Source organism: Canis lupus, chromosome 8 (genome assembly GCF_048164855.1).
Source record: "Canis lupus baileyi chromosome 8, mCanLup2.hap1, whole genome shotgun sequence".
NCBI lineage: Eukaryota > Metazoa > Chordata > Mammalia > Carnivora > Canidae > Canis > Canis lupus.
The window spans coordinates 46,189,187-46,215,655 of NC_132845.1; the positions used below are offsets into that span (position 1 = coordinate 46,189,187).

At 44.5% G+C, this 26,469-nt stretch overlaps 1 protein-coding gene and 1 long non-coding RNA gene across 5 annotated transcripts in view; one reads left to right on the top strand and one right to left on the bottom strand.

Moving 5' to 3' along the window:
* Positions 1-21: 21 nt before the first annotated feature.
* LOC140638443 (uncharacterized) lies at positions 22-25,957 on the top strand. 4 transcript variants are annotated; one of them, XR_012035478.1, is made up of 5 exons: positions 22-220; positions 14,662-14,879; positions 15,626-15,716; positions 24,794-25,519; positions 25,616-25,957. It is a non-coding gene; the product is annotated as an uncharacterized lncRNA (long non-coding RNA). The 4 variants fall into 4 exon arrangements; XR_012035476.1 differs by having other exon boundaries at positions 25,298-25,519; XR_012035479.1 differs by having other exon boundaries at positions 15,626-15,712.
* LOC140638442 (uncharacterized) overlaps positions 14,121-26,469 on the bottom strand; it is a 143,636-nt gene continuing 131,287 nt past the window's right edge. Inside the window, exons 62-67 of the mRNA XM_072835805.1 lie at positions 25,292-25,497; positions 24,977-25,154; positions 24,255-24,364; positions 23,926-24,039; positions 23,628-23,769; positions 14,121-15,216 (exon numbers count right to left, since the gene is read on the bottom strand). Of these exons, the coding sequence (XP_072691906.1) occupies positions 15,212-15,216; positions 23,628-23,769; positions 23,926-24,039; positions 24,255-24,364; positions 24,977-25,154; positions 25,292-25,497 (755 nt within the window). The 3' untranslated portion in view covers positions 14,121-15,211. The remainder of the gene's footprint in view (positions 15,217-23,627; positions 23,770-23,925; positions 24,040-24,254; positions 24,365-24,976; positions 25,155-25,291; positions 25,498-26,469) is intronic.

Consider the following 26,469-nt stretch of genomic DNA (forward strand, 5'->3'; position numbering starts at 1 on the left):
TCAGCGGTCATGAGCCCTGTTGAGAGTGTGATCTACCCTTGGCAGGGTGTGGTGAGAATGACTCCTTCCCTCTGCTCTACCCCAGCTCTACCCTCCACCACAAGGAAAACATGAAATAAATCCTAGTTGATGGACATTCGACAAAATCCCTCACCAGTATGCCTCAAAACTGTCAAGCTCATCAAAAACAAGGAAAGTCTGAGAAATTGTCACAGCCAAGGTGAGCTAGTGTCACAGCCACATGTGGTTATTTAAATTGGGGCGGAGCCTAAGAAGACAGGACATCTCAATGCAATGTGGGAACTTGCCACAGAGAAAGGGTGCAGGACAAGAAGAAATCTATAAAGAGCATGAACTTGAGTTAGTAACGTTTTATATATATATATATATATTTTTTTTTTTAAAGATTTTATTCATTAGAGATACACAGAGAGGCAGAGACACAGGCAGAGGGAGAAGGAGGCTCCATGCAGGGAGCCTGACGTGGGACTCGATCCTGCGTCTCTAGGATCAGGCCCTGGGCTGAAGGTAGTGCTAAACCGCTGAGCCACCCGAGCTGCCCCGTTTTCTTTTTTTTTTTTTTTAAAGATTTTATTTATTGATGAGAGATACAGAGGCAGAGACACAGGCTGAGGGAGAAGCAAGCTCCCTGAGGGGAGCCCGATGTGGAACTCAATCCCAGGACCCCGGGATCACGACCTGAGCCAAAGGCAGACACTCAACCGCTGAGCCACCCAGGCATCCCCAGTTAATAATGTTTTAACCTGGGTCTATTGTTTGCAACAACAAATATACCATACTAATGTAAGATGTTATCAGTAGGGGGATCTGGGGGTGAGGTAGTTGGAAACTTTATACTTTTTTCACAATTCTTCTGTAGATCTAAAACTGGTCCCTCCTGTGTCCCCCCACCCCCACCAAAGTGGCTTTTATTAAAAAAAAAAAATACAGGCTGCCCAGTTAAATGTGAATTTCAGATAAACTAATGCTCTTTAAGCACATCCCATACATTTGGGATTTAGTTATTCTAAAAAATTATCCATTGTTTGACATTCAAATTTCCCTAGGTGTCCTCCATTTTGTCGGGCAGTCCTACCAAACTGAATTCTCAAGTCTTTATTTTAATGAATTTGAACGTAACCAGCCCTGCGTGGCCAGTGGCGGTGCGGGGGGTGGGTAGGGTACTGGGCAGCACAGGTGTGGGTCATGTGGGTTGCTAGCCCTGAGGTCGGCAGTGAGAAGGCAGGTGAGGCCCTGGAAGCATCTTCTAATTCCAAGGTCCTCTTACTGCGTTCACCTGGTTCCTGTAGACAAGGACCAGTGCTCTGAAGGATGTGCTGGGAGCCAATGGGGCAGTGTTGGGGCTCCAGGAGGCCTAGACAACCCAAGTCTCTGCTCAGTGTGATAGCTGGAAAATATGCTTTGAAACCATTGGTTATGGACCATCGTGCCACATAACAAATTGCCGCCAGCCCAGCAGCTCGTCTGATATGGCATGGTTGGGTTTTCTGCTCAAGGCCTCACTAGATGGAAATGAAAGTGTTAGGCCAGCTGAGCTATTTGTAGGAGGCTCTGGGGAGGATCTGCTTTCAAGCTCATTCGGGTTTTTGGCAGAATCCAGTTCCTTGTGGTTGCAGGACTGCGGTCCCATTCCCTCACTGGCTGCAAGTTGGGGGCTGCTCTTTGCTCCTAGAGACCACCCCCATTCTTTGGCCTTGTATCTCCTTCCATCTTCAAGCCAGAAAGTGTCAAATTCCTCCTGAGCTTCCAATCCCTGATTTCCCCCTCTGACCTCTAAGCTCCAGTTTATAGGTCACATAGGATAAGGCCCGTCTGTCTCAAGGTCAGCTAATTTGGGACTATGACCTCTCCAGATTCCCTTCATAGCAACACCTAGTTTCCCTTCCTACTGTTGGATTGGGTAACTGGGAAACACGTGTATACACCAGGGGTGGGGATCTTGGGATTAGGAAGGCATCTTAGAATTCTGGCCACCACAAGGACCTGCCAACCACAACCACGAAAGGGATAATGTGGGTTCTAAGCCAGACAACAGGGCTTCGAATCCCAGTCCTCCCCGCCCCCCCCCCTCAATGTCTGTGGCTTCTGGGACACCCAACCTCTGAGCCTCTGTTTCCTCACTGGCAAAATGGGAATAAGAGCGATCTTGTTAAACTCCTCACGTTTCTGGCCGATCACGGAGAGGTCTTCTGGTCATTCCCACTCCCCTGCTGCTGGAGCTGCCCTGCCCCGTTGCAAGACCTGCCTTGTCTTTGGAGGCGTGAGAATAGCGTTTTCCCTGCTTTCCCCACATTCTTTGCCTTTCTGGCTTTTGACAAGGCTCTTTAAGAATGAGCTCACTGGCTTGGGCTCTCGATCTCCCCGGTTTGGCAGGCTGGACCAGACTTGGCATGGGGGAGAAATGTCAGTGGGAAAAAATCTGTTAAAAAAAAATGTATGCATGTACTAAAATGCATATCCAATTCCAACATAAACATAACTGCACACGTTGGTGTGTGTTAATGAGCCCAATGTAGGAAATGTTTGGTCGATCTAAGTGAATTTCCATCTGCTCCCTCACTGCATGGCTTACAGAAGATGAGACTTGGTGTTAGCATTCTGCTGGAGGGAGGCCTTTTTCTGTGAGCATCCTGTTTATTCCATGGTCATGGGCCTTTAGAACCAAATTTGCTTGAAAGCCCTTGTGAACATATTAATGGAGAAAGATGGAACAAGGAATCTTGGGTAATGTGAAAGCAAGGGCCAGTTTTGCGCAAGTTCCAACATGGGTGGTTTATAACTAATTGGAAAAACATGACTCTTCTCCATTAACTTAATCCTTTCTGCTGTGCCCAGGACTTAAGTGTTCCCAGAAGGCTTAAGGGGGCGTAATTGGCTCCCAGGGTGGTCACCACAGTTACAAAAGGGGTGAAGAGCTCATGCCTATGCCCAAGGGTCTTTCAGGTACTGCCCACTTGGTCTTTGGGAGCAAGGACCCTGCCAATCACCAGCCTTCTTGGCTAGGGCTCAGGGCTAGGTGTCAGGCAGGGATGGCAGAGAGGAGGAATTTGTTCTGGCTTTAAATTTAGCCTTCAAAATGAGAGGCTCTGGGAGGCAGAGTTTGGGGCCCAGGCAGGAAAAGGAAAGAAGCCACATTGGAGTCCTTTCAGAGCCGAGGAACCCCCTCACCCATTAGTGAGAAGCACAGTGTTGGGTCCTTCCATCCTTGGATAAAGCTATTTTCAGAGACACAGAAGTGGACAGTTCTACTTTCCCTTCCTAGTTGGGGTTCTCTGTTTCCAGGGATGGATGAGCTGGCTGGCCTCTGGCCTGATCAGCGTCCTTCAAGAGAAACCTCTGTCAGCAGAATGAAACTCATGGCCGACACCACCAGTGCCTTTGTCGGGTGCTGTAGGAGCAAAACTGCAGGCCTCCAGACCAGAGGGACCTGGTGGGTCCAGGATCTGGCTTTGCCGGCTGGGCTCAGACCCTGGGCCTCCTCTCTCAGAGCCGTTGGGTGGTTTCAGGATGAAATGTAGCCTGGGGAGCACCCTCCCCCCTCACCACAGAGCGTCTGACCAAGGGGGGTGCAGACCAAGAGGTGATACTGTTATTAGAGTTATAAGAGCCTGTGGTTTACTTTCTCTATCCCCACTTCCTTCCTGAAACCCCAAAAGAGGCTTCTCAGGAAAGGATGGGCCTTTCAGATCTGGGAGCACAGCTGGGAATGGCTGCTCCCAGTTAGGTTAGCCAGCTAGAGCCCAGGGTGACTGGGCTGAGTTGCGAGTTTGATCCACCAGGGCCACTGAGGCACAGCCAGTCTACTACTGAGCTGGGCCAGCCATTATGCAAACACTGCCTTTGTTCAACCATGGAAGCTGTTCCAAATTTGAGAGGGGGAGAAAAGGATTGTGGAGACTTGTCCTGCTCAGGACAGCCTGACTCCCAGTTACCATGAGATGAGACTGGGTCCTGGGCCTCCCAGGAATTTTTAGTACAGATGCATGTGTATAAGAGGCCCTAGCCCTTTGGCACTGGCCACTCTTGTTCCTAATAATTCCACAGTTGTGTGAAACGGACCCACTCTTGTGTCAGTGGGATGCTAATCCTTAAACTAGTCAAGCTGTGTAAGGCTCCTTTAGGAAGTGGCTTCACTAGAGCCAGGGATGAGATTCTCCATTTGGAGGGGCTCTGAGGCTGGCTACCCCCTTGCTTTATGAAAACTTTGACCTGTTCCAGGCACCTGAGAAGCTAGGAATTAGTGGCTCTGGAGCAGAACAAGGTACATAACTTATGGGGCCCAGCATAAAATGAAAAGGCGGGGTCCCTGGATCAAACACTATTATGATTCAAGATGGTGGGACACCTGTGTGGCTCAGCAGTTGAGCATTGGCCTTCGGCTCAGGGCATGATTCCGGGATTGGGTCCTACATCGGGCTCCTTGTGGGGAGCCGGCCTCTCCCTCTGCCTGTGTCTCTGCCTCTCTGTGTGTGTCTCTCATGAATAAATAAAATCTTTAAAAAAAAAATTCAAGATGGTGACAGGGCATGCAGGCAGGTGTAGGGGTGCTGCTGAGCACAGGGCCCTAACTCTGCAATGTGCATGCCTACAAAGCCAGCTCTGATCTGGAGAGCGAGTACAGGGTGGGCAGCTGGTCTGGGCACACAGATGGGTTTGTTCACCCCACCATCTTTCCTGGGCCCACTGAGACTCATGAAACGAGGGGGGCTTTCCCTAGTCTAAGCTGAGAGGCTGGCTGAGTGTGATGTGCAGTAACCAAAAGGTGGGGGCAGGGCTCCAGACAACCTCTTTTCTTTAGGATAGAAGGTCCCTGAGCGTGGACACCTGACCTAATCATCTGTCACAGGGCTCAAAGCAAAACCCAGAAGACCGGACAATGATGCATTAAAATTGCCATTCCCCAGGTCAATGTTTTTCCAAAACCACCTGTGCTTTTGGGCTATACATCTTTTGTTACTTGTGTCAGAGAAAACTGACTGAATTGATGAACTTCAAAAGCAAATCCATCCCTGCCAAGAGATCCTATTACATGTGAGCATGGAAGGATAACCCGAAATGTGATATTTGCTCCTTGTTTTCCTTGCCTTTGGCCCACAGCCCGGGCATTCCTGCAAACGCTTTGCCCACGGCCAACCTTGGCTTCCACTGTTTCTAATGAATTCAGCTGTCATGCTTATTGCTGTTCCCATTAATGGAATGTCTTTCATCCTCAAGCTGCTTTTAAGATTTTTCTCCTTTTCTTTGATTTCCATTAGTTTATGATGTGCCCAGGTGTGCTCGTCTTTGTGTTAATCCTGTTTGGGTTTTACCGAGCTTCTTGGATCTGTGGATTGATATCTTTCATCAACTTTGATTAATTACTGGCTATTATCCTAAGATACTCCTCTGACCTATTCTCTCTCTCTCCTCCTTGTGAGACTCCAGTTGTGCGTATATCAGACAACTTGTCCTGCAGATCTCAGATGTGTGTTTTCTTCCCCCACCCTCTTCCATTTCATTTTTATTTTTTGTTTCTGTGCTTCAGTTTGGATAGCTACCATTGGCCTGTCTTCAACTTCACCGATTCCTGTCTTGGGCTATGTTCAGTCTGTGGTTAAATTCCTCTGATAGATTTTTTCATTTCAGATGTTTGTATTTTTCCATTCTAAAACTTCTATTTGGTTCTTTCATAAAGTTTCCATTTCTCTCTTAAATTTCCATCTCTTTATCCATCGTCTCATTTTACCTCTGAATTCTTTAAACTATTTTCAAGTCTTTGTCTACCTATTCCAGCATCTGGGTCATGTGTGCATCTGTTTTATTTTTTTTTATTTTTTTTTTTAATTTTTTTTTTTAATTTTTATTTATTTATGATAGTCACACACAGATAGAGAGAAAGGCAGAGACACAGGCAGAGGGAGAAGCAGGCTCCATGCACCGGGAGCCCGACGTGGGACTCGATCCCGGGTCTCCAGGATCACGCCCTGGGCCAAAGGCAGGCGCCAAACCGCTGCACCACCCAGGGATCCCCTGTGCATCTGTTTTAATTAACTGCATTTTCCTCTTTCACACAGCTAGTAATTCTGGATTATATTGTTGAACACTGTGGGTGACATGTTGTAAAGATTCTGGATTAAATTATCTTCCTCTAAAAACTGTTGAGTTTTGTTCTTGCGGACCGTTAAATTGACTAACTGATCACCTTGAACATATCAAGGCTTGGTTTCAGCTTTAGTATGGGTATATTTCAGGTTCCCTCTTCCCCTCTCCCAAGTAGTAGTATATAACCCTACTCCTAAGGTGTGCTTCACACTCTTAAGGCCTGGATTTTTGGCGGTGTCAACTGAATGCCTCACATGATTAATCAGAATCTTTCCTCCTTGGGTTGGAATTGTATGACCTCTAATATTTCTTTTTATTTATTTATTTATTTTTCTTTTTTTTAAAAAAAGATATTTATTTATTTATTTATTCATGAGAGACACTAGAGACAGAGAGAGGCAGAGACACAGGCAGATGGAGAAGCAGGCTCCGTGCAGGGAGCCCGACGTGGGACTCAATCCCAGGTCCCCAGGATTAGGTCCTGGGCTGAAGGCGGTGCTAAACTGCTGAGCCACCCGGGCTGCAGCACCCGGGCCACCTCTAATATTTCTGTGCAGTTTACTTATCCCCCACCTCTCCCCACACATCCAAGCAGTTTCCCAGTGGACCTCAGAGTCTCATTCTGCACATACAGTCTCATTCTGCAGCTTAGGATTTGGCCAAGGATCTGAGGTGAACCTCTTTGCGCATTGCTGAGGCTCCTTCTATGTGGCTCCTCCTCCTCCTGTGCTTGCCCTGCAAGTCTCAGATGCCTTAGCATCCTTGAACTCTGATCTTTGTTATCTTCAGTTAACAAGACCCACTGCTCTCTGTTCAGGCTATGCAGCCATGCTCAGTGTCCATTCTTTTTCTCCCTTCCAAAGAAGGCATTGGTGAACATGGACTTCATCTCAAGTACTCCTCTTAAAAACTGCAGCTCTGTGCTGTGCTTGCAGGACTCATTGTCCTGCAAATGAGTATCTAATGTATTATGCTTAGTTTCAGAGTTGTGTATGACGAGAGGTAGCAATCCACTGAGGCTGGCTTGCAGATTTTAAAACTTTTTATTAGATCATAAAGTGTGTGTGTGTGTGTGTGTGTGTGTATGTATATTCTATATTTCTGGGGTTTGAGTCTTGCTTAGAAAGGACTTTTCCTACCAAGAGATGGTTAAAAGTTTCTTTGGGTTTTCTCCTAGTACTTTTACAGTTTCATTTTTTATGTTTAAATCTCTGACTCATCCATAATTCATTCTGATGGAAGAAAAAGGTAGAGGGGTCTAAGAGTGTTTTCCCCAGATGCTACCAAGTTGTTTTTTTTCTTAAGATTTTATTTATTTTATTCATGAGAGACACAGGCAGAGGGAGAAGTAGGCTCCATGCAGGGAGCCTGACATAGGACTTGATCCTGAGTCTCTGGGATCACGACCTGAGCCAAAGGCAGATGCTTAACTGCTGTGCCACCCAGGCATCCTGCTACTAAGTTGTTCTAATACCAATAACTAAAGAGTACTTCCCTCCACTGATTTGAACTGAAGTCTTTCATTATATGTTAAATTCTTGAATGTATTATGTGTATTTTTGACTTCTGTCCCATTGATATGTTTTATGTATGTTTCTATACACATATTTGTAGGTATGAAATTGTTTTAATTAGTATAGGATCATAATCTGTTTTAGTATCTAATAGTGTTAGTTGTTTATTCTTACTTTCAGAAAGTTCCTGGTTATTGTTGTTGTTTTTAAAAATTTCATGAACTTTAGAATCAGCTCATCTAGTTGAAAAATTATGTGTGGGCGCACACACAGAGACATGTATTTCCCTGTGGGGTATTTTTATTGAGATCATATTTACATGTTAAATTTAAGGAGTTGCTTTTTTAGTGGCTTTATTTTTATACATTGAAAATCACCCATTGTAAGTGTACACTTTGGTAATGTTTAGTGAATTTATAGAGTTGTGCGGCCATGACTACAGTCCAGTTTTAGAACACTGCTGTCACCCCAAGAAGAGCACCTGTGCCCTTTACTGTCACCCCCTGTTCTTACCACCAGCCCCAGGCAGACACTGTCCCACTTTCTGTCTTGGCCAATTTTCCTTTTCTGGACATTTCATGTAAATGCAGCCATACAACCTGTGGTCCTCAGCATCTGGCTTCTTTCACTCAGTATGTTTTTGAGATCTTTCTCCCTTGTAGCAGGTACCAGTACTTCCTTTTCACTGCTGAGCAGCCTTCCATAGTATGGACACACCACAGCTTGTCTGTCTGTTCAGCAGTTGGTGGGCACTTGTGCACGAGTCTGTGTGAGCTCATGTCTTCATCTCTCTTAGGTAGCAACTTAGGAGAATTGCTGAACCATATGGAAAATGGGTGTCTAACTTTTTAAGGCCAACCTGTCTTCTTCCAGAGTGACCACATCATCTCACACCTCCACCAGCACGTGTGAGGGCTCCCATTCTGTATCCTCCCCAACACTCAATATTGACAGTTACACCTCTCTAGTGTTGAGTTTTTCTAGATAAGAACATATGCAGTATGGCTTTCTTTACATCTGAAGTCTTTTATATCTTCCAGGGGCTTTAAAAAGATTTCTCCATCTGGATTGTATACATTTTAGCACATTTGCTTCTGGAAGGTGTTTTGTTTTGTTTTTTTGGAGTGGGGGTGTGGTTGTAAATGGGATATTTTCTTTTGTTAACTTTTCCAACTGCTTACTGTTTGTACACAGGAAGGCTAGGTATTTGGGGATGTTACTCCGATATCCCTTAGTGATCTCTTACAGTCTGCTACATTTTTCCATTGCTTCTCTTGGACTCTCCAGAATAAACACAGTTCTTTCTCTTCTTTCTTTCTCCTCAAATTTCTTTTTTTCCCCTTAACTACTTTCATCAGCTAGGATCTTCCAAACAAAATAGTAGTGATAGGGGGCATTCTTTAGTTCCAGAGTCTCATGGAAACTTCCCTTGCTTCCAACCATTACAAATGATGCTGATTTTTTGGCTTGATGGACGTCTGAGTCTGTGATTCTGTCCTGTTAAGAAAGCATCCTCCTTTCTAATATGATAAGAGATTTTGTTATAGGGCAGCTCCAGTGGTGCAGCGGTTTAGTGCCACCTGCAGCCCGGGGTGTGGTCCTGGAGACCCGGGATCGAGTCCCGCATCGGGCTCCTTGCATGGAGCCTGCTTCTCCCTCTGCCTGCCTCTCTCTCTCTCTCTGTCTCTCATGAATTCAAAACAAAACAAAAAAAATCTTAAAAAAAGAGATTTTGTTATAATGGTAAATTTTGTCAAATACCTTTCAGCATCTATGAAGAGCATGATTTATCTCCTTTAATACATTAAAGTAAAAGGTGTCCTTGTCCTACAAGGCTGGTTCTGGTGATTTCTCCCTTTAATGATCATGGTGGATTTTATTTGCTTATATTTTATTTGGGATTTTTGCACTGATTTTTATGTAAGCAAAGTTGGTCTGTGGTTTTCCTTTGCTGTAATTGTTGGCTTTCGATATCCTTGTCCCCATATGGAATTTAGAAGTGTTTCTTCCTCCTCTAGCCTTCCCCCAACCCCATCGGTTTATTTATTTATTATTTTTTAAAGATTTTTATTTATTTTTTATTAATGAGAGATGCAGAGAGAAAGAGGCAGAGAGAGAGAAGCAGGCTCCATGCAGGGAGCCTGACACTGGGGTTTCCAGGATCAGGCCCTGGGCTGAAGGCAGACGCTAAACCACTGAGCTACCCAGGTGTCCCTACCCCATGGGTTTAAATGGCATTGGAATTAGCATTCCTAAAGGCTTGGTTGACTTCACCTGGGAAAGAACCCATGCCTGAGGTCTACCCTTCCTCTCAGATCATGACGGCCTGGGGGAAATAGTGGCATCACTAGAACAACCTCAAGTTTCTTCTGGTATAGATATTTTATCTTTTTGGCATGCTGGGGGGGGGGGAAAGTTTTCCTCTACCTTTCAAAGATTCTTCTGACTGGTCTGAGTTAAATTGACGTGAGACAGACTAACAAGAGAAAACTCAATTAATTTTATATATATGGGAATCCCACACACACATGAGAGGTTCAAAGACAAAGGAAAAATGAGGTCTATATGCTGTCCTGAGCTAAGAGATGGGATAGGGGTCTGGGGCTTCAAAGAGGGAAGAGGGCATTCTCAGAGCAATAGGGAGACCGGATGTTTGGTGATAAGATGTTTGCCCTGCCATACAGATGGATCGCTCAGATAAACCTTTATCTATGGTAATAACTCTTATCCTGGGAGAGACCCCACCATTTAGATTGTCTAGACTGTTAAGGGAGGGGCAAAATTCTCTTGAGGTTGCAGGGTTTCAACTGCCTTCAGCTCAAAATAGCCCATGTGCCAAAGTTGCACATTTTGGGGATACTTGTCCTGAGCTTCTTCAGGTTCTTCATACTCCCCTTCGTCCCCCAAAATATGTTTCCTCTAGGTTTTCAAGTTTTCTTGCATAGACTGTGGCCCCAGCAACCCCCTTCTTGTCTTGATTCGCTTAAACCCCCTTCCCCACCACCAAATAAAACAAGTCTTAAAGTGACTTCAGTTTAATACTTTTTCTATTAATTAATTTTTGAGAACTTTTACATTCAGGAAACATTACATTCTTCCAAGTTGTTCTTGGAGGAATAGGCCAAGATATACATCATCTCCCAGAGCGCCTGGGGCAGCAAGAAGTCACCAAAAATTGTCCTTTGCATTCAGCAGTCTAGGGTCAACTAAGGGCTCAGCTCTTCTCCTGAGGGTAGACCTGCTGGTCAGAGTGCTTCACTGTGACCTCACTTCTACCCCTCCCCTGTCTTTTTTTTTTAAGATTTTATTTATTTATTCATGAGAAACACACAGGCAGAGACACAGGCAGAGGGAAAAGCAGGCTCCCTGTGGGGATCCTGATGCAGGACTTGATCCCAGGACCCCGGGATCATGACTTGGGCTGAAGGCAGATGCTCTACCACTGAGCCACCCAGACGCCCCTTCTTCCCAGTCTTTAAAAAATAACCAAGAACCGAGGTTAGGTAATAAAAGTTCACATGGGTTTCCCCAAGATGTGTGTTGACTGGGTCAGTTTCCTCCTTACTTTACACAATGGTCAAACATAAGCAGTTTTCCCTCGGCCCCTTTTGTTGTAAAACTCAGGCTTCACTCAAACCATCTCATGGAGTGTAGATTGGTTTTAAAAAAATACATTTATACTTGCTCACTATATGTTTTAATTTGCCCATAATCCCCCTGTACATGGCAAGAATGGGACTGATAGAGGTGAAGAGTAGCAAAACATGCTGCTTGAAAATATGCCCCGTAGGGATAAGCATTTGATGCAGAGGCAACTGAGAAGAAGCAGACACAGGAACAGGTCCTTCTGTGCTTTCCCTATTTGCCCAGGAGCAGGACTAAAGGTATCTCCTCCCCTCCCTGCCAGGAAGGGCACAGGGTAATTCCTGGAGACAACTCTAGTCCCTTATGAGCACCAGAGGCATCTGCAGTAACAAGCTCTGCTAAAGACTGGTCCTTAACCACTCTTAGTTCCTCCGTATATTTGCCTTCCCTTCAGTGTTCTGCCTCTAGGAGCTCAAAGTTCTTCTCTGACTTTTCACTAAAAAATGTGTTCTTTTGTTAACACACTCTCTACACACACACACATTTTTTATTTCTCATGTGAGTGCTCCTATGTGCATGCTTGATGAGTATGCTAGTAAACTTCTGTTTTCTTCTTGCCAATCTGTCTCTGGTCAGCACAATTTATAGGGGCCCCAGCCACAGAACCCAAGATGGGTAGAGCAAATGATTTTTTTTTTCCTCCCCTACAGAAGCTTCCTCCAAGAAATGACTTGCATGTTATTCTCCCTCAAGATGAAAAGCAGTCTCAAGTAGGAAGGGGTTACCTGCCCCCTCCCTCCTCTTCCTCACACCCCCCCCCCCCCCCCCCCCCCCCCGTTTCCACCTTCCTCCTCTCCCTCTAGGCTTTTGTCCCTATAAGCACATACCACTCATGGCTACCCCCACCCGTCTGATTTCAGAAACAAAAAATTTCTTAGAGCCTGTGTCTCCTCCCTGTTATTTTTTTCTACTATAGTAAAATGCCTAGAACAAAAATTTACCATTTTTTTGAGTGTCTGATTCAGTGGCATCAGATACATTCAGATGTTGTACAACCCACCTCACTATTTTCCCTGAGACTCTATACTCATTAAACACAGTCTCTGTTCTCTCCTTTCCTTTTAATTTTTAAAAATCTCTGGGACAAATAGCATCATACCAATTATAAAAGGCATCTTTATTTTTTTAAGTTTATTTTTCTTTCTAAATAAAATTTGTTTTAAATAGGCTCCACACTGGCCTTGAACAACCCATGACACTGAGATCAGGACCCGAGCTGAAACCAAGAGTCGGAAGCCTAACCAACGGAACCACCCAGGCGCCCCCAAAAGGAATTTTTAAAAGAAAAAAATCACCTACAGGGTGATCACTCTTCCTTATGAGCTGTTTCCATTTTCCTATGTCCCCTACCAGTTTTTGTCAATATATAGTCCTTCTTAGTGCAGCTTTTTGCAGTCTTCTGCTTTACTTGGAGGAGTATAATCTTTTTTTCTCATGTTAATATATTGCCTCATGTTGGACTTCTTGACAAATGAGTTCGAGATAGTGTATCAAATTAATAGACCACAACTTTAAAAAATCATTTCCCTGTTAGCGGTCTGTGATTTTTCATCATTTTGACTAATGAAGTTATTTTGAAATTCTTGGGAATCATTCCTATTCCCCTCCCTCCCTAGTTTTGGATAAAGTCCCAGGAGTGAGGCTTATTATGTCAAAGAAATGAATGGTTTTAAAAAGATGGAGGAGACCCACTAGCGAGGTATTAACTGAAACTGCCAGTGACGGAATTTGAGGGCTTCAGTTTTGCCCACGGCCTCACCAATTCTGGGTATTATTACTTAAATACCTACTCTGCAGCATAATAAAATCACCGTTATGTTTCATTTAGTTAGTAAAATTACATTTTCTGCCTCATGTTTACTCCTTAGCTGTTATTTCTGCTCTTTTGCTCGTTCTATCCTTTACCAAATGACTCCACAGAGACTGGATTTCTAAAAACTTTATTTGCACCTGCTCTTTATATGCTGTAGACATGCCTGTAGGTATTTTTAATGGAATCACCCCCAGCCACATCCATTTTTCTTTAAATTCTGCGCATGTGCATGCACACCCAGCCACACACCCCAAATTGCAAAGTGTTGGTTTTTGTCATATCTGCCTTGAGAAAGGAGAACTGCACTTCCCCCTTGGGGTCTGGGCGCGTGCCCAGCCTACCGCCCTTTTCCTGGTAAGTGCTTGGCTGGGGACAGAGTGTGGGAGGCAGGTTGTGAACCCTCTTCTATTTTCTGTCTGGACCGGAAATCACAGATCCTTTGAGCAGATCTAAATACTGAGGTCACGTGGTTATAACCCATGGGCGTGTCAGACTCTGAACTGCTCAGCCTACCCCCGCCCCCTTCCCACATTCCAGTAATTTTACTTTACACTGTGAACAGTCTCCTTACTTCCTCTTCCTCCTCGGCTGGTTTCCTTGCAAGCAAGGCCTAGCATAGCACCTCTGATGGTTGGGGGTGCCTTCCTGATCACATGTGACACAGCTCATTGGGGATTTTAATGTGGACTAGGAGAAAATGAATAAGCACTACAGGTATGGATGGGGACAAGGCTAACATGCACTTGACTCTCAGTGTCAATGGTAGACTATATGGCGCCCAGCTCTTGCAAACCTAGGAGGTGGTGACTGATGCTGGAAGCCTTGAGGGTCCAAAGGGCCCAGATCAGTGCCAGCAGACTGCCAGTCTGCTGGTTGGATTACCTTGTGTAAGTCTGCTGGGCTCTCTGAGCCTGCCTCTTCCATCACACGGGGGCATGCATTCCTCACTGGGCTATTCTAAGGTCTGAGAAAAGATCAAACATCTTTCAAAGAGCGGTGTCTGGACTCTGGGATCTTTTGGTTGTAACCCATGACGCTATGGCAAGTGCTCAACAAATCAGAACACCCCTCCTCCTCCCCCTTCCCTCCAGTGTGTGGGAATGTGCTAGATGGGCCCCAGGCATGCCTTCTTCAAGAAACTCTCACACTCTCTAGAGTTCCTTCTTTGAAACTTTATTGAGCATCTGCCGTGTGCTGAGGATTTCTGTGTGGGGAGGCCAGGGCAACTGAATCTGGCATCCGACCTTCTGGTTGCCCCATTCCTCCTGTCTGACACTTTGCTCTGTGCTCTGGAATCTGGACCTTAGGACTCTGTGTACAGAGGGCTTGAGGGAGCCTCCTACTGGTGGGCAGATTTCACGGGCACCCAAGCCTCTCCCATCTTTCCAGTGGATGGTTGGTCCCATCAATCCAATGGACGTGTTAAGGGAATCCACCATATATGTATTTTTCAGACAAAATTTCAAAGGATCGGTCTGCCTTCCTAAAGAAAGGCTGTATCCTTGGGGCCTGAGTGCCCCTAGCACGTGTCTGTGGAAACCAGCCCCTCAAAAAGGAGGCCTTCTCAAATGTCCCCCAAACATTCAGTTCCAGGGTCAGCATCTGCCCCAAAGAGGACACTCTCCCACCAGGCTTATGATGAAGAGATTTGGGACCATGAGTCTGCCTCAAGGAGTCTCGTGCCTTAAGGGAGATGCTGCAGAAGGCCAGGGAAGCCAGTCCCACACCGGGAAGACCCCATGGCAGCCCAGGCTCACACAGTGGAGGCCTCAGATGCAGCAGCTGAGCAAGAAAAAATATCTTGGGTAAGAATAGTTGCTGGAATGGAGTTCCCTCTTCTGAGGTGGGCCCAGCGGGCCAGGCTGTCTCCTAAAGAGCAGTGCAGGTGTCGAGGAGGAAGGGAGAGAATCATCCAGACCAGTTGTGAACTTTATTATCCCTAGAAGTATTTTGAAATCCTTGAGTCTAAGCCCTCATTTGCTATAGCAATTGTGATCTCTGAACCTCCTGCCATTTCATGCTGGCGGTTCTGTCCCAGCCAAGAATAAGAATCCAGGTCTTGCTGAGGAGCTGGGATTGATGGGAGAGGAGGAAGGAGTCTGAAATCATTGGCAGTCTGGTGCTGGCTTGGGGAGACTCAAACTGTAAAGAGAAGAGAAGGCTGTGCTGTGTACCCAGAAGACAGGGGCCCTCTGTTTGCAGCTGCAGCAGTGTCTGGCCCAGTGTGGCCCTTATTAAAAGGACCTCTCCCCCTTTGGACAAGAGCAGCAGGTATGGTCAGGTGGTTCCCTACACCTGTCAGCAGAGAACCAAGACATGACACCCCACCCCCACCCCGGAGTTCCCAGCCTAGGGGGAGGGCTGAGCCCCAGCACCAGAGGCTTTGGGAGCATGGGAGATGCACCTAACCCAAAGTGGGTTGTTTAGGGAGTCATGCCTCAGCTGACTCCTGGAGGATAAAGAGAGGGTATCCAGGTCATGAAAGCAGCAGGGACATTTGGATGGATCTAGAATATTTGGTGACCTCTGGGTGGTTTCCCTCCACTTTCAGAGCAATCCAGCCTCCTCTGCCCCTCCGGAATCCCTGGCTCACGCTGGAGTGTGGATCTCTGCACCCGCCCTAGGCAAGCCATCATTGGTAGGTGAGTTTTTAAAGTTTTTCTTTCAGATCTCTTCTACTTCGTGTTTTTTTTTTTTTTTTTTTTTTTTTTTACTGGTCTAAGTGGGGATGGGGTTGTGAATAGAGTGTGCAGTAGAAGCAGAGACACTGTATCTTTTTATCTGGCTGCTGACCTCAGAGGGCTTCTGACGTGTCACCACCCAACTGTGGTGTTAAAGGCTAGATACCAAACCCCTAAGGGAGGTCCCACCTATCCGTCCTTTGTTATTTTTGAAAATAAAATAGGAACATTAAAGAATTCTATTCAGTGCCTTTTCTGTCCTCCGCAGAGAGATTCCACTTGTGGTTCTTTTCCAGATAGGCTCTACTTCCAAGCTGCCAGTCAAAGTTTACAGTCCGTGTCAGATAAACCCAGTCGTGAATGAATTCCTGCGTGTTTGTGTCTGTCTGTGCTGGTTCTTACCCTGAGAATTCTGTCTCTGTGCTCATTTTGTATAGTTACATTGCTTATAAGTACAGTGTTTATTGTCATATCACCACGTCTAGCATGGAGTTGGTGCTCCACAGACATTCTTTAGTTTAAAAAATGTTAATTGCTGTGGATAAGGGCACAGGGCACTGTTAGTATGTTCACAGTGTTGTACAGCCATCACCACCATCCACCTCCAGAACTTTTTTTTTTCATCTTGCAAAACTGAAACTCTGTCCCAGTTATGCAACAACCCCCTTTACCCACATCCCCCCTTCCACCAGCCATGGAGACTTTGTCTCCGTGATTTTGACCCCTCTAGCTGCCTCCTGCAAGTGGAATCATACCACATCGGTCTCTTTGTGACTGGCTTCTTTCATTTAGCATAATATGCTTAGCGTCATATGTGGCAAGTGTCAGAATGTCTTTCCTTTTTAAGCATAATGTTGCATCATATGTATCACATATTTGCTTATCCATTCATGGGCATTTGGATCGCTTATACCTTTTAGCTATTGTGAAATAGCGCTGCTACGAATGGGGAGGTGCAAATATCTGGGTCTGTACTTTCAATTCCTTTGGGTATATACACAGAAGTGGAATTGCTGGATGATATGGTCCTATGTTTAATTTTTTGAGGGACCATCATAATGTTTTTCATAGTGGCTATGTCATTTTCCTTTTTTTTTTATTTCTACCAAGAGTGCACAAGAGTCCAATTTCTCCACATCCTTGCTAACATTTATTTCCTAATTTTTTTAATAGTAAACATCCTAATGGATATGAGGTGATATGTCATTGTGGTTTTGATTCACATTTCCCTGACGATGAATGATATTGAGCATCTTCTCCTATGCTTGTCAGCTGTCTGGATGTCGTCTTTGGAGAAATGTCTCTTTGGGTCTTTCGACCATTTTTTCTAACGGTTTTAGATTTATTTTTAGTAATCTCTACCCCCTGCCCCCAATTGGGGCTCAAACTCATGACCCTGAGATCAAGAGTCCCATGTTCCTCTGACTGAGCCAGCCAGGTGCCCCTCTTTTGACCATTTCTTAATGAAGTTGTTTTGCTGATAGTAAGTTTGCAGTTCTTCTTTATATATTTGGGATATTTACCCCTTATCAGATAAAATTTGCAAATATTTTCTCCCATTTCACAGGTTGCCTTTAATACTCCGTTGATTGTGTCATCTTGTGCACAGAAGTTTTTAATTCTGATGAAGTCCAATTTGTCTTCTTTAGTTGCCTATGCCTTTGGTGCCCTATCCAAGGACTCTGCCAAACCTAGTGTTGTGAAGCTTTCCCCCTGTTTTAAGGGTTTTATAGTTTGTTTTTATATTTAGGCATTTGATGCATTTGAGCAAGTATTTGTATGTGATGTAAAGTAAGGGTCCAACTTCATCCTTTTGGGTATAGATACCTGTTCCCTGCACCCCACCCCACCTCCCCACTATTTGATGGAAAATATTGTGCTTTGTCCATTAAATGGTCTTGACACTCTTGTCAAAAATCACGAGGTTTTACTTCTGGGCTCTCTATTCTATTCCACTGGTCTGTATATATATCTTTGTGGCAGCACCATACTGTTTTTATTACTGTAGCTTTGTTATGAGTTTGAAACCAGGAAGTATAAGACCTCTAACTTTCTTTTTCAAGATTGCTTTGGCTATCATATTCCATACGATTTTTTTTTTTTAATTCTGTAAAAGACTATTGGGATTTTGATGGGCAGGGCTTCTTTAAATCCCTAGATCACTGAGTAGTATTGACACCTTAATGATGTTAAGTATTCCAATCCATTAACATGGGATATTTTTTCCATTTATTTGTATCTTCTTTAATTTTCAGTGATGTTTTATAATTTTCAGTGTATAAGTCTTTCAGCCCCTTGGTTAAGTTTATTCTCAAGTATTTTATTAATTTTAATACTATGGAAAATGGAATTATTTTCTTAACTTCCTTTTGTTTTAGTGTATAGAAGTGCAACCAATTTTTGTGTTGATTTTGTATTCTGCAACTTGGCCAAATTTATTAGTTCTAATACAGTGTAATCTCTAGGGATTTCTGCAGGCACATAGGAGATTATATATATATTTATAAAATATATATACATACTTATATGTGCATATATATATATGATCATTTTTGTCTGAGAACATACATAACATCTTCCTTTCCAAATGGGATGCCTTTTTTTTTCTTGCCTAATTGCTGTGGCTAGCATTCCTAATACTATATTAAAGAGAAGAAACCAATATAAACATCCTGTTCTTATCCCTGATCTCAGAGTAAAAGCTTTCAGTCTTTTGCCATCAGATATGTTCTCTCTGGGCTTGTCATGTAAGAATTTTATTAGTTGAAGTTTCCTTCTAGTCTCCGTTCGTGGAGTGTTTTTATCATGAAAGGGTATCAAATTTTTGTTCAAATGTTTTTTTCTTTTTTTGCATCAACATAGGCAAGCATGTAGTTTTTGTCCTTCATTCTGTTAATGTGGTATATTCTATCAAATAATTTTTCTATCTTGACCGATCCTTGCGTTTCAGGAATAAATCCCACTTGGTTGTGGTGTATAGTCCTAATACACTCTTGAATTCTCTTTGCTAGTTTTTCTTTCTTTCTTTCTTTCTTTCTTTCTTTCTTTCTTTCTTTCTTTCTTTCTTTCTTTCTTTCTTTCTTCCTTCCTTCCTTCCTTCCTTCCTTCCTTCCTTCCTTCCTTCCTTCCTTCCTTCCTTCTCTTTCTTTCTTTCTTTCTTTCTTTCTTTCTTTCTTTCTTTCTTTCTTTCTTTCTTTCTTTCTTTCTTTCTTTCTTTCTTTCTTCCTTCCTTCCTTCCTTCCTTCCTTCCTTCCTTCCTTCCTTCCTTCCTTCCTCTCTCTCTTTTTTTCTTTCTTTCTTTCTTTCTTTCTTTCTTTCTTTCTTTCTTTCTTTTCTTTCTTCTTTCTTCTTTTCTGTTCTCTTAGGATTTTGTATCTATATTCATCAGGAATATTGGTCTGTAGTTTCTGTTTCTTGAAGTGTCTTTATCTGGCTTTGGTATAGAGGGAATGGTAGCCTCATATAGTGGATTTAGACATGTTCCCTCTTCAAGCTTTTGTAAGAGTTTGAGGAGGATTGCTTTTAATTTCTTTAAATGCTTTGTAGAATTCATTAGCGAAGCCATCTGGTCCTAGGATTTTTTTTTTCCTTTATGAGGAGGTTTTTAGTTACTATTTCAATCTTCTTGCTAGTTATGGGTCTGTTCAGATTTCTATTCTTTCATGATTCAGTCCTGGCAAGTTTATGTTTCTAGGAATTTATCCATTTCATTTAGGTTGTTCAATTTGTCATACAATTGTTCGTAGTACTCCTAAAATCCTTTTTATTTTTGTCAAAATTGGCTGCAATGTCCTCCATTTCTGATTTTAATGAATACTTTTTTTTAAATTAGCCAATCTAGTTAAAGTTTTGTCAGTTTTTATTGATCTTTTAAAAATTTTGCTGACTTTTCTTTATTCTTTATTTCATTTATCTCTGAATCTTTATGATTTCCTTCTGCTAGTTGTGGGTTCAGCTTGGTTTTTTTGTTTTTTTGGGGGTGGTGTTCCTTAAGGCATAAAGGTAGGTTGTTGATTTGAGATATTTTTTTCATGTAAGTATTTACAGGAAAAGAACGTAAATTTCCTTCCTGGCATTGCTTTCTCTAAATCCCAAGGTTTTGGCATGTTGTTTAATTTTGAATAATTTTTTATTTTTCCAATTTTCCACCTATTATTGATTTCTGGTTGCATGTTTCTAGGAATTTCTTTCCATTGTGATTGGAAAAGATAGTTGGTATGATCTTAGCTTCCAAAATTTATTGACTTATTTTGTGGTGGGGTGCCTGGGTGGCTCAGTTGGTTAAGCATCTGCCTTCAGCTTAACTGAAGGTCATGATCTCAGGGTATATCTCCTGCTGTTGTTGGGTGGAGTGTTGTGTGTATGTTAGGTACAATTGATTTGTAGTGTTGCTCAAATTCTCTTTTCCTTTAGTGATCTTCTGTCTGGTTATTCTATCCATGGTTAAAAGTGGGTGGGTCATGAAGGGTTTAAGGTCTCAATATAGAACATCTTTTTCTCCCTTCAATTCTGTCCCTGTTTGTTTCAGATATTTAGAAGCTCTGACATCTGGTGCACATATGCTTACAATTGTTAGATCTTGGTGAATTGACCCTTTTATCATTATGTAATGTCCTTTACCTTGTAAAATTTTTTTTCTTAAATTCTATTTGTCTGATATCAACATAACCACCCCTGCTCTCTTTGGTTATTATTTGTATAGAAGATCTTTTTCCATACTTTGGCTTTTGACCTATGTGTGTCCTCAGATCTAAGTGAGTCTCTTGGGTGCCTGGGTGGCTCAGGTCATGATCCTGGGGTCCTGGGATTGAGCCCCTTATCAGGCTCCTTGCTCAAGCAGGGAGTCTGCTTCTCCCTCTCCATCTGCTGCTCCCCCTGCTTGTGTTCTCTCTCTCTGTCAAATAAATAGAAAAAAATCTTAAAAAAAATAATTACAGATTTATAGAAAGTTCAAGGATAGCAAGTATAGAGGGTTCCTGTGTATCTTTTATTCAGTATTTTTAATGGTCACATCTTCCATAATTATTAGTACAATATCAAAACCCTAAAATTGACGTTGGTAGAATGCATGTATATAATTCTGACATTTCATCACAGGTGTAGATTCATGTTACTACCACCACCACAAACATCTCCCTTGTGCTACCTCTTGGTGGCAGCCACAAGCATCCAGCAGATGCTAATTTATTCTCCATCTTTATAACTGGTCATTTTGAGAAAGTTATATAAATAAAATCTTCTATGACCTTCTGAGTTTGGCTTTCTTTTTTTTCTTTTTAACCCCTCAGCATAATGCTTTTGAGATTCATCCAAGTTGTTGCCTGTAGAAATAGTGTGTTCCTTTTTTATTTTTTTATTTTTTATTTTTTTTTTATTTTATTTTTTAATTTATTTATGATAGGCACACAGTGAGAGAGAGAGAGAGGCAGAGACACAGGCAGAGGGAGAAGCAGGCTCCATGCACCGGGAGCCCGATGTGGGATTCGATCCCGGGTCTCCGGGATTGCGCCCTGGGCCAAAGGCAGGCGCCAAACCGCTGCGCCACCCAGGGATCCCATGTGTTCCTTTTTTAATGCTGAGTAGGATCCCAGGGTATAGGCACATAACAAAATTTAATTGTGCACCAAAGGTAGGCTCTTTTGGTTGTTTCAAGTTCTGGGCTATTATAAATAACAGTGCTATGAATAACTATGTACAGGCTTTTGCATGAAACATGTGTTTTAATTTGTCTGGGATAAATGTCTAGGAACACAATTGCCAGATCATATGTTAAGTGTATACTTAGCTTTTTTTCCAGACTGACTGTACCATTTTACATTTTCCCACCAGAATACATGCTCCACAATTTTGCCAGTATTTGGTGTCATGGTTATTTTTTAAATTATTCTGATAGATTTGTGGTGTTCTCGTTTCTCTAATGGCTAATACTGTTGAACATTTTTTTGTGTGTGCCACTCATATGTTCCTTTAAGTGAAATGTCTCTTTTTTCCCATTTTCCATTTAGATTGTTTTTTTTTTTTAACTGTTAAGTTTTAGTTTATATATCCTAGATAGGAGTCCTTTGTCAGATATGTGGTTTATAAGTATTTCCTTTGTCTTTCCATTCTCTTAACAAGGTCTTTCACAGAACAAAAAAATTCTAATCTTGATGAAATCTATTTTTTGGTGTGCTTCACTAACTTCACTAAGCTTTGCCTGATGTCTTTTAGAAGTACATTTTAGCCTATAGATTCAGTTGATTGGATGGCTATGAGATTCTTTAGGTTAAATATTCTTAGAACCATCTGAACAGATCATATTTAACCTCTGAAATTTATCAGTAACATTTTCAGATAGCTTTTTGAAATCTCTACTAGATCTGTAGTTTTGACTTCTTGTTCATTTCTTCCTATTTCATTAATTTCTCTTTAATTTCTCCCTTCTGCTTCCCCTGGTTTCACACTGAGGACCAGCCAACACTTTCTGTCATGAATTGAATAGTAAACACACTAGGCTTTGCAGCCAGATCTGCAGTTGCTGTTGCAAAAATACTCTGCTGTTGGAGCACAAAAGCAGCCACAGATGGCGTGTAACTAAATGTGTGTGGCTCTGTTCCTTTAGTGTGTGTCCATCAGTAGGAAAGCTATTTTCAGATCGCTTGGTGCTAAAAATTTGTTTCATCTTTAACCTTAAATCATAGTTGAGCTGGGCATAAAATTTACTGTCTTCCCTCCTTGCTGGTGGGAGAAGAGTTGTCTGTCTTTGAAAGATCACTTATTTTCCACCCTGATATGTCTTAATAAAGGTTTATTGACAGTATTTAGGATACCTTGTGCTTCTGGAACCTGAGGAGTTCCTCTTTATTTTCTCATTCTGAAATTTCTATGAGACTCTTATGTCTTCCAGTTAGTGAATTTTTTCTTGTGTTGATTCTGTTTTAAAATATTTATTTTCAGAGAGAGAGCTCGAGTGGAGGTGAGAGGGAGAAAACCTTAAGCAGACTCCCTGGGATCATGACCTGAGCTGAAATCGAGAGTTGGACACTTACAGATTGGGGGCATCTGGGTGATTTAGTGGGTTAAGTTTTAAATTTCAGTGACTATATTTAATCTCAAATTCTAGCCTCTGAAGGTCTTACCAGATGGGAAAGAGTCTTTCTTTGACTAGGCTCTACTCGGGCTCCGTGGAAATCTGTGAGGCCCTGGCTTTCGGGGGCTCCATCTCTCCATTAGCCAGGTTTAGCAGGAATGATGTTAGGTCAGTTGAGCCAGAATAACTGGTCACCTTGCCATCCAACAGGGTTCCTCTGCTCAGTCTGGCCTGCCTCCAACTAGATCCCTGGCAGTTCCATTTAGCCAGGACTCCATCATCTGTGATGGTTCCTCTTAGCAACCTTCCATCCACAGACCACCACCCTGTTCCTTGGCTCTCAGTCTGCACTTTTCCCTGTTGTATTCAGAGTTGAGCCCGATCCCACAGCCAAACCACAGTGGTCCCTATACCACTATAGGAACCCTGTGCATACAGCCTGCCTTACCATTCTTCTACAAGTGTCATGTACAAATAATTGTTCCTTTAACAAGGAGTCCTACCCCGGGAGCCCCGGAAGAGCAGGTTGTAAATTTTTGGGAGGTGAGTTTATGGTTGCCTGAGCTATTGTCTCCTGTGTCAGATGACTCCAGGGTCACTAGACTTGGCTTGGACAGTGGGGAGTCTTCAGGCTTCTTTTTCTCTCAATAAGTACTCCTTTGCACATAACTTTGTTTTGACTCTTAGCTCCTGCCAGGCGGACAGATACTCCATTGTCCTACAATGAGCTAAGAGAAAGGAACTAGTTTTCCCTTTGGGAGGGAAAGCACGGGTCAGCTGGATTGACGGCTGGGGCAGCTTACCACACTGTGGAGGAGGGTCCAGGGGCACGAAGCCCCGGGCACACAAGTGGATGTAAGTGGCTGCCAGGTTACAGGCAGAGTGGAGCTCCTGGGTGCCACAGGTGTCCTGGTTGCACAGGCCAAGGAAGGGTGTGGGGTCCACCTGCAATCCAGCATCCACAGTCATGGTTCTGGCCCACTGTACCATTGGGGGTAGCACAGAGGAGGAGGGCCAGAGGCAAGGTGGGGGAAACTTTTGGTCCTTTGGTCTACCTGTTGCATGGCCTCTGTTGGGTTCCAGCCCCAGCCTCACACTCACCACTCTGAAGCAGTTCCCCAGGCAGGAATGAGGGTCCTGGAAGAAGGCCCAGCAGGTGAGGCTCTGGGCTGGGCACTCCTGAGGTTTCTCCATGGCCCTGCAGTCACCACCTACCTAGTGAGACAAATCTAAGATTCAGGCCTTCACCTGGACCTCTTTCATCTTGGGCAGCTAGAGCAGGTGCATCAGCCTCTGGAGGGGATGTCCACCCCCTGGGCCTGAGAAGTTGGCTCCAGAGTATGTATGCCCTGAGCCAGTCTCTGCACCCAGCTACCACTCCCTGGTGATGCACAAACCCTAAGAGAGGAAGGGCTGGCAAACCAGCTCACCTGCCAGGCAAGGGTGAGCTCCTCCAGGCTCTGGGCCACTTTGCCATCTGGCAGCATCCACTCATTGGCTGCCTCATTGTCATTGGTACCTAGAAGGCCAGCAGACACACCTGTGGGGAAAAGCGCTGTGTGAGAGCCAGGGGTGATGAACCCTCCGTGCCTATTCCTGTGCCACCATCTGGGCTCTAACCCTTCATTAGAGGGAGAAGAGAAAGGGGAAAGGAAGGGCAGAAAGCATTTGTGCCCCTCCCTGGGCCCTCCCACTGACTGCAAGCCCCAGCCTTGAGTGGCCTGGGCCGGTGGGAGAGTTGTTCATTAACCTCAGTCAGGTCATCCACTCTGGGAACAACAGGGGGATGAGAGGAGGAGGAGACTGTGGTATTACAGCAGGAGAAACAAGGCCAATGGGCACAGAGCAGTATCTGCCCATCTGCCTTTAGGAACTGTTGCAGCACTGGCATTATCTAGCAGGGAGAGATGGCCTCTGACCATCTAGCTATTTTGAGCCCTTTGGACTCTGCTTCTTTATGCTGGCTCAGGTTGCAAGCCCCAAGGAGCAGCAGCAGCCTGAGGGAGTCCCTGGAAATCCCGCCCCCAGCCTCTTGAGGACCCCGAGAGTGCCATTCATTGGGAATCTTCTGGCCTCAACCCTGGAAGCTGGCTGTGGTCTCAGCAAAGCCAACTCCACTGGCTCGGAGGCTGCCAACTGGGCCCAGACCCACCATGGAGCCAGAGGCCCAGAGTCAGGCTGCAGAGGCCAGTTCGCACATCATAGGTGACTGAGATGCCGTCCTCACTGGTCAGTTCGATCTTGGGAATGTCCCCCCTTGTCTTAGCAGGTGGCAGATCCAGGTGCGGACAGATCTCCGTAGGCAGGGAGGAGTCGTACAGCTTGTAGGTCTGTGGGTCAGACATGGGCTGAGCAGGACAAGGGGTGGGCAACATGGCACACCAGGTGGGAAGGGCCTGGGGCCCAGAACATGGGTGTGTGGATGTGACAGGAGGCAGGAAAGCAGCCTCCCCTCTCGCATGCTCACCTTTAGGCTTGGGTAGAGGACCAGGGTCGTGTGGTTCAGCTCCACGGACAGGGATGTGAGTCCTGAAGGGGCCCGGTTCAGCGTCAGCGAGAACGTGTTGTGGGCGAAGTCCTTGGCCAGCAGCAGACTGCCACAGTGGCCACCAAGACTCCACACCTGGCCATCGAAGGTTACCACATGCCTGTCCCCGGCCACCACAGCATGGTCTGGGAAGAAGAAATCCCTAAGGCAAGTGAGATGGGTCCCTCTGCCCAGGGGGGCTCTAGGGTGTCCTCTTGGGCAGCCCACATGCAGGAGGTCTACCCCCAGCTCTTCTCCCCTCAGCACCCAGAAGTAAGCTGTCTACAGCCAAGTCGACAATACACAGAAACAAAAGGCTGATACACGCGTGAATCTTGAAAAGGTTCTGTTGGGTGAAAAGCCATCACAAAAAGTCACGTGTTACATGATCCCATTTGTACGAACTGTCCAGAGTAGGCAAATCCACAGAGCCAGGAAGTAGACTGGTGGGAGCTGAGGACTGAGGATGACAGCTAAGGGGCAAAGGTCAGCTTCTGAGGTAATGAAAATGCTCTAAAATTGACTCTGGTGATGGAATGTGCACCTCTCTGAATATTTTCAGAGCCACTGAATTATATGCTTAAAATAAATGGTGTGGTATGTGAATTATGTGTCCAGGAAGCTATTGAAAAATAATCACTGTGGAAAAAAAATGCACAAAACTATGGCCCAGGGCTGCATCCAACACAAGGAAGGTACCATGGGGGCCTGGCTCTGCCCTCTTCAAGGTGGGCAGAAGATGGTCTGAGAAGGAGCAGTGTGACCCGCCAGGCCAGTACTGCTGCTGAGCAGTGGCTCGGGGCGGCATCTGGCTGGGCCAGAGTGGGGGAGCACTACTGGACACCTACCAGGCCCAGGAGCTGCTGGCCCGCCCAGCCTCACACGGAGGGTCCTGTACACCCCTTCATGAGCAATCAGAGCTGAAGGTCACACGTGTATGGAAGTCCAAGACCGGCTGCTCCTACCTCTCCGTGCTGTCTAGCAGAGGAAGTAACCCTGACCCTAGGAGGGCTACTGCTTGTCCTGAGCCTCTGCCTTCCCATGGGGATGATTATGAAAACCACACCGATGCACCAGGCCCACCTGGCCCTGGGTGCCACACCTGCCCCCGGACTTGA